General features: G+C 43.5%; 1 protein-coding gene across 3 annotated transcripts in view; it reads right to left on the bottom strand.

Annotated features, from left to right (window-relative positions):
• Positions 1-889: 889 nt before the first annotated feature.
• Positions 890-7,787, bottom strand: part of LOC107210491 (sodium- and chloride-dependent GABA transporter 3-like) — a 7,682-nt gene continuing 784 nt past the window's right edge. The window contains exons 1-5 of one of the 3 annotated variants that reach the window (XM_015641391.3): positions 7,086-7,375; positions 6,510-6,740; positions 3,648-3,782; positions 3,332-3,472; positions 890-1,924 (exon numbers count right to left, since the gene is read on the bottom strand). In XM_015641391.3, coding sequence (XP_015496877.1) covers positions 1,830-1,924; positions 3,332-3,472; positions 3,648-3,782; positions 6,510-6,729 — 591 coding nt within the window. In that variant the 5' untranslated portion in view covers positions 6,730-6,740; positions 7,086-7,375 and the 3' untranslated portion in view covers positions 890-1,829. Of the gene's footprint in view, positions 1,925-3,331; positions 3,473-3,647; positions 3,783-6,509; positions 6,741-7,085; positions 7,376-7,787 lie in introns of those variants that run through there. The other 2 variants (XM_015641389.3, XM_015641390.3) reach the window with 2 other exon arrangements.

Raw genomic sequence — 7,787 nt, 5'->3', positions numbered from 1 at the left:
TACAAAAAAGTTTGTCTGTGACACAATAAAGATGTTTCAAATAAATAACATATTATTTAATTGACTCTTTCTTTGTGTGTTTGTGATTTTAAAAGGCTTGGAATGTGTATTTTCAACTTTTTATAGACAAGACTGTAAAACCAGAAAGAGAAAAGGCTAATTCTGATTATCCCTTCTAGTTTCATCCTTTATTCCTGATTTAGCCAAAATTAGGCAGGGAAATATGCCCCAAAATTGAAGGGTTTAAAACCCACTGCAACTTGGTTGCAAGTTGAGCTACAGAATCTTGTTTATCTTCATTTTTAGAGCTCTCTGAGAAGGGACGTGCTTAAAATGAATTCATATGTGTTTCAAAATAACACCAACACAGGAATTCAGGTTCTCCAGGGATGAGCACTAACAAAAAACCCACAAAACCATAGAAATGTGAGAGTATAAAACTTTGTGCCTTACATAGAATTGAGCTAAACATTTCCTTCTTCTCTGGATAACTGCAGTTACCACCAATGGCCGAGTTGGGAATATTGTTAAAAAAAACATATAAATACAGGGGGTTAATTGGCTAATACTTGAGAAAATATATTGCTCATTTATTCTGCTAAAGCTTAGTTCTCATTATCCCAAAGCATCATAAGAGACTTTTGCTCCAGTAAAATGAAGTTGTAGCATTAAGGGATGTCACCTGAGAAACTCTTGTTTATTCTGAAACATTGAAGTAGATAGATTTTGATGGAAGATGTTAGGTGTTCAGAATATGGACAATTTTAACAGAAAGTAAAATTCCAGTTTTACCCAGAGAGTGCATATGTCTCTCATATTGTTCAGGTTCAATTTAGTTTGGGGGATGTATATTATTTTTAAATAAAACAGTATTATTTGCTGAAACAACTCATGAAATTTAAGTTTATTGATGTAGCAAGAAAAAGATGCAGGGAGACAATAGCACAGCCCAAGGTTCAAGGAAATTATGTCAATGTAGAATTCTCCCTTTAAGGAGTTTTAATTCCTGATTCTTTAAAGTGCAGCTGTTGCTGTCCTGAATGTAAAAGAGCCTCAGAATAAGGCTCTGTCTTAAAAATAAAATTAATGGGTCCTCAAGAAATTGTAGTAACCCAGAATTTTGTAACAGGCTTTGAATTGTGAAACACTCAGAATTCAAACATTCCATCTCTCTGACTGGCTTTACACACACTACACTCTGCAAGGCACAAATGGGAGGCTACACTGCACTGCTTAAATATTTATAGTCAGAAAAAATACATCACCACAAAAGCAGATTGTCTTTTGCAGACATCTGATTTTCTTCCCTTAGTCAAACTAGGAATCAGAGTCAGGGAGACAGGAGAGAGTTAAAGTCTCCTGTTATTCTAGCTGAATAACTAACACTTACACAGTCCTTTAAAATATAATGAGATCCAGAAGCCAGAGTAATAGCTGAAACAAGGATGAAGATGCAGCTCTCAAACTCCTGAGGGAAGAAACATTTTGGGAAGAAAAAAAAAAAAAGAAAAGGCAAAAAAGGAATATTGTAAATCATCTTTTTTTCACCTTTGCCTCCTCATTAGTATGGGTTGGAGGCTCTTTCCTCCAGCAACAGGAGCCAAGCTCCCGAGCAAGTGGCACACTTTGTTCTATGTCCTTTCAGGGTATGGAATTCCTTTCCTTGTATCCTCTAAGAAAAGAGTTAAAACCTCTCATTCTGACAGTGGCTGGATAAGAAAGTTTCCAGCTGAACCCACATCCCTAAGTGCTATAGGGTTACGAGGTGTAAATGATCAAAACATTGCAAGGTAATGAACAACCTGATCAAATATAAAGTTTTTGTGCACTTACTCCCAGAATTCCATCACTGGAGAAGTGGCATTTTGTAAAGAGACTTGACTGCAGTTGCTCATGTTAAGTTTTTGAAATTCCACACAGTTTTCTAGAAAAGAACAACAACAACAAAAAGGAGTTTGCTATGTTGACATGCAAGTACAGTTCTTGTTCATGTCCCAGTTTGTGCTCCTTGGAAAGCCCCCAGTCTACACCACATTTTCTGGGTGGGGGTCAAGGGATTCTGCACACACTAAATGCCACAGCTGCTACTTCTGCAACACCAGCTTATGATAAGCCAGGAAAACATCCATGAGGACTCTCCTACAACACTTCCCAAAGGCACAGGGCCAAAAAAATCACCTCAGGCAGAAGAAAGAAATATTGAGAAACTGAGGCAATGGATTGGGAATTACAGTGGGCTCCTACTCCAGCTGCTGGTTCGATGGTTTATGGCTACAAACACCTTATGGGACATGGCCAGCCACAAACTCCCCCTTTTTCCTGGGAAGGCAAGTGGGTATTTCCTCTGGCTTATCATTATCATTATGATTATTATTATTATCTCTAACACAAAGGCCACAGCAGCTCAGCACCGTGGAGCATTTGAGCAGGGATAACGCTGGCCAAGCTGCCAAAATCGATACCAAAGCCTTCCACATCCACTGGGCCCAAAATTTCCTCCCTGACAGAAACTAAGATTTTTTTGCACACTTCTTAGGTGTGCTCAAAGAACACAATAAATGGCCAATTAGTGAAAACTATGAAAGACTAATGAGTACTTGATTTGAAATTGGACTGTATATACGGGATAAATGGTAAAACGTCAGGAATGTGGGAACAAGGGCACTGGGATAAGATCCTCCCCATGGATGTTTGGGATTTACAGACTCAATAAACAGAGAATTACAGATATAAATATCAATGAGAGGACAGATGCAGAGCCCTACCCTGCAAACCCTTCTGAATACACACCTCATCCTCCATGCAGGATGCTACTTTACATGCAGCAAGGATTATTTATGAGACTAAATTTCCAGAAGTGGCTTGATGAACATTATCCCTCAACATCTGGCATTTAAAAGAGCAAATCCAAAGATCCACATTTAATATTTTTTCCCTCTCCATTCAAACTCCTCCTGATTTCATTAGAGTGAAAGAGCAAGATTGCAACCTGTCATCAGGTCATTCTCTGCTGCAGAATTCACTCAGTGTGTTCAGGGAGAATAGATATGATTGCAAATGAGAGTCTTGGGATTTAGCCAGATCTTACAGAATTAACAAATCCATAGTCTTTTTCTGCTGACATTATATTCTAGAGGAGTAAATGTTTCTCAATGACCTAACCCAAAAAGGTCCAAGGCAGTTTCACTCCAGTTTTCCTTTCTCTTGCTGGGATGAGATTGGCCCATTTCCACAGACTTTGCTACAGCAATAGTTTTGTTCAGGACATTTCAATACCTTAATCAATCACTTGGGAGGGTTTTTATGGTGGTAATCTCTGCTGAGGTCATACCTGTGTTCCATTCGTGGCCACAGGAAGCCCAGGGAAGCTCTGTAGTAAAGCAGTTGAACAAATAGAAGATAGCCCATGCTAAAATGATGATGTAATATACATTTAGGTGTGCCTCTATAACTTGGGTAGCATAGCCAATGCCTGGAGGAGCAAAATAAAAAGTGAGAAACAAAAGGAAACTTCTACTTTTCAGGCTGTATTTAATTTAAAAACAAATGCTTACTCTTAATTGTATCTTAATTCCAATTTTGATACAATTTATTTCATTTTACTTCAAATTGAATGCTTTCTTTTGCAGTAAAACACAGAATTTTACCTTCAAAGAGAGGGCAAACTTTCCTCCAGCATGTGATGCCTCCTTCACTTGTAAACTGTCCCAAGGCCGTCTCCAGGAAAAATACTGGTATTCCACAGCAAATAAAAAAGACCACGTAGGGGATGAGGAAAGCACCTGTGGGTGGATATTGAGGGGGTGGTGGTTAGAATGAGCACAGGGAGGGATTTCCCAGTAAAGGAAGGATCAGCTGTGAGCCATCAGTGCAGTGCAGGAAGGGTTTACCCCTGCCCCAAAAATCCAAAGTTAACCTGTAAGCCAGAGCCACGGACTAAAACAGACCAGATCAAAGTTCCTCAGCACAAAGTCAGCTCAGGAGTCTCTCAAACACAGAAAGGATCCCAGCTGTGCTCAGCTCAAAGTTCTGCACCAGTCAGTCTGCAGCACCCTCCTTGCTTTTTTCAGGGGTGGGAAGTGTTACAGATATTAAATCTGAGAAATCCTTTTCATGTTATTTATAGGAGCCTGATAAGGATTGTGAAAAGGGAACGAGGAAACAAACTTCAGAACCACTTACAAGGGCAGGAAAGCAGGGCCTGGCCTTACCAGTCAGAAATATTGATGTGAAATTCTAGGAAAATAACAAAGCATCAGCATTTTTGTTGGATGCCAACAGTAAACTCCAGCACAGGTAGTGAACCCCAGCAAAACCCCAACCCAGCATGCCCACACCCTGCAACAGCTGTTGGGCTTCAGTCACCTGGCTTAGAAAGTGGAGACCACTAAATCCACCTGCTCTGACTGGCAGCTTCTTTCACCTCATCACCAGCAGTCTCTTCCCTCAGCCAGGAAATTTCCCTAGAGATCAATCCCAGACGCCTCAAGCAATCCCTAGGGATTCCACAAAGGAAGGAATACTTTCATGGCTTCTCTGGATAATTTACTGGCCAGTATCAAATCCAGCTTGGCCCTCTCATACACACAATCACAGCGAGTTTAACGCTGCAACTTGTGGAAATCCAAAGTTCCAGCTTGGATTGTTTTTCCAACACTGTTCCAACAGGCACGCATCAGGAATATCAGAAAACATCAGGATTCCTGGCTTGCAAAAAGATCATATCCCAAGAAACACCTAATTCTAAACACACAAATTAATTTCCCTCAAACCCAGAACATCCACAACCTAAAATTATGGATGATTATTCCTACCCTCCCTGTTATGACTTGGAGTAAGTGACAGAGATCACACCTCACAAGTTCCAAACTACAGCTTCTAGATTCGTTCTGTAAAAAGCAATTTATTTCACAACTAGCTCAGATGTTCACCACTGTCTTCCCCTAGCACACAGCAAGGATTTGGATGCATCAGATTTAAGCACTAAAAACAAACTCTGGTCCAATTCCAGCAGGGGGTTACAAAGCCACAGGTCATAGACTGAGCCTTCATTGACTAAAACTGCTCAATGGCAAATGTCCCGTGGTGCCAGGACATGACCAGTTAAATCACATCCACTTATTCCATTCTTAAAGAATACAGCAGTGACTAAATATGATATTTAAATAATTTTTTTTCATCAAATCACCCAAAAGAATGATTAAAATTCTTTCTACCCCATGTTACAGCCTTAAAAATGACAGCATCACCTTTTGACAAGCTGGCACACACCTACAAATGGGCACCTAAAGGTGGCTGTAGGAACCAAAAAATTACACACCAAAATATATATTCTTGTCATTTCCTGTGCCAAAAGTTCTCTGGGAACACTTTCAACAAGAAAGGCTTGTGTATATATGCAGCATGTTAATATTCAGGCTTTGGTAGCAGCATTCTCTAAAGAGCTGAACTCTTGTTACCTCAGTTTGGCCAAAATACAGAGACGTGAAAAAGAAACTTCCAAGGATAAACACAACTTGCAGAGCAGGACTTGTCCTGTAGAAACTGCACACAAAAATGGGCTAAAATCCATCCCTGAGGTAGGATAAGGAGGGACAAGGAATGGAAATTTGGCGCAGCAAACAAACCCATCGGAGAGCAGATCAGTGCTTATCAGCCCTGCACATCCTCTTTTCCTTCCAGCCTCTGTGTTTACACTGCCACTGACTCAGGCCTTAAGTGGGGAGAATGTTGAACACAGTCCACAGAATTCTAAACTGAGTTTGTAATCTACTTTTCTTTCTTCATTGCTGCCCCAGTCACAGCTGATGTGCTTATTCTCAGCTGTCATTTATCTTATACAGTTTATAGTTGGCTATAACCAATACATGCCAAACATTATGCTCCTGCACAAGTTGAGTCTGCTCTTCTAACATTTATATTTTATATTTATTAGGCTTCCTCTCTTCTTTGAGTAACCTTCAGTTTTACATCTTACCCCACCTTGCTGCAGGAACTGGGGAAGTACTGAGGGAAAAAAAAGAACACTGAGGTATAAAAAACTTCATGTGACAAAGAAAATTAATTCAGTCTTTATAGCATGATTAGAAAAAACAATATTCATGCTCTCCAAAGTACACTGTTGTGACAAATAAAGCCCTGCCTTCTTTTCTGTGTCAGACAAACTTACTTAAGTATGCCTGTGTGTGTATTCACATGCAGAAGACAGCGTGTACTACTATAACAGAACGCTGGCTTCTCCTGCAAGAAAAATGCTACTAAAAAAAATATGTCAATTTACTAACGCAACAGAAACTTGTAAAAATAAACCACACACTGTTTGGAGAGAAGGAAAGAGGAACACAATGATTTTTCTTAGTTGTCAGATGTTTAATGCTTCCTTGGCTGCACATGCACTGAAACCCTGAACACGTATCTCTTACTAGTGCAATAAATCACTGCAAGACATTCTTAACTGTTCAATTCCCGTGTTTAATCCCCATGTAAATCCACACGTGGTGCCATCTTACCTCCTCCATTCTTGTAGCAAAGATATGGGAATCTCCAGACGTTTCCCAACCCAATAATCTCCCCTGCCACAGAAAGCACAAATTCAACCTTATTGTTCCAGTGACCTCTTTCATGAACTTTCTTATCATTGCTGTGGACGAGGTTGGTACTTGAGGCTTCTGGGTCCAAAGCATCTTCTGGCTTTCCATTAATTATAGGAATAGTCTTTTCAGCTGTCATGACTTTTCAGCCTAGTGGAGAACAAAAGAAATACACACAGGTGTGTTAAGACACTGATCTTCTGCGACCGAAACCTGCCAGGGTGGCATTGGCTCCTCGTCACCTATGGAAATCTGCGGGTGAAAATGAGGGAGGCAGCTCCTCAAGGCTGGGAAAGTTGTAAAGCAAGGGAAAAGGAAAAGAAAGAGGTGGGGGTGAGAGAGAAGGCTCTGTGCAAGGGAAGGAGTTATTCCAAGTGGAGACAGGTAACTTGCTAGCAGAGACGGAAGCCTTTCAAAAATCCCTCCCCAGGCAAGGATCCCAGGCTGCCTGACCTACCAGAGGACAGGGATGTGCCGCACCTCCCCGGCGCTCACCTGAGCCCGGGGACGTGCAGAAGGGCTGGAATGGCCGTGGCCTGCCTGGAGGAGCTCCGGCACTACTCACCCAGGGCTCTGCCCGTGCCTGCGAGCCGGGGACAGGGGCCGGGCTGTGCTGAGCGCTGCCTGCGGGCGGATGCTGCGGCTGGGGAGCGCGGGCAGGGCACGGCCGGCCGGGGAGGAGCGCTCGGGGTCCCCGGGAGCCGGAGAGCCTCGTCCTGCCCTGCCGCTGCTGGCGGCCCGGCGTGCCTCGCAGGATGCTCCCCGCGCTCTGGAGCCGGAATTTGCAAATGCTCAGCCCTCCCCGGAGCGATGGTTTAACACCCGCCTCCCCCCTCCGCCCACCTCAGGCTGTCCCGCCAGCTCCCCCCTCCTCCTCTTCCTCCTCCTCCTCCTCCTCCTCCTCCACCCAGCATCAGCAGCGAGCATCAGCAGCGAGCATCCCCGGGCTGCGCTCCCCGCCCCGCGGGCAGGGCCGAGGCGGGCAGGGCAGCTCCGCATCCCCGCGGCTCCGGCCCTGCTGCGGGCACGGCGGGCACTGCCCCGCTCCTGTCCCCTCATGTCCCTTCCTGCCCCTCACCCTCCTGTCTGCCCCTCTCCTGTCTGCCCCTCTCCTGTCTGCCCCTCTCCTGTCTGCCCCTCTCCTGTCCCTCCTCTCCTGCCTGCCCCTCTCCTGTCTGCCCCCCTCCTGTCTGCCCC

Source organism: Parus major, chromosome 12, assembly GCF_001522545.3.
Source record: "Parus major isolate Abel chromosome 12, Parus_major1.1, whole genome shotgun sequence".
In the NCBI taxonomy this organism is placed as follows: Eukaryota; Metazoa; Chordata; class Aves; order Passeriformes; family Paridae; genus Parus; species Parus major.
Note: the sequence above shows the minus strand (reverse complement) of the source record. Positions and strands in the feature narration are given on the sequence as shown.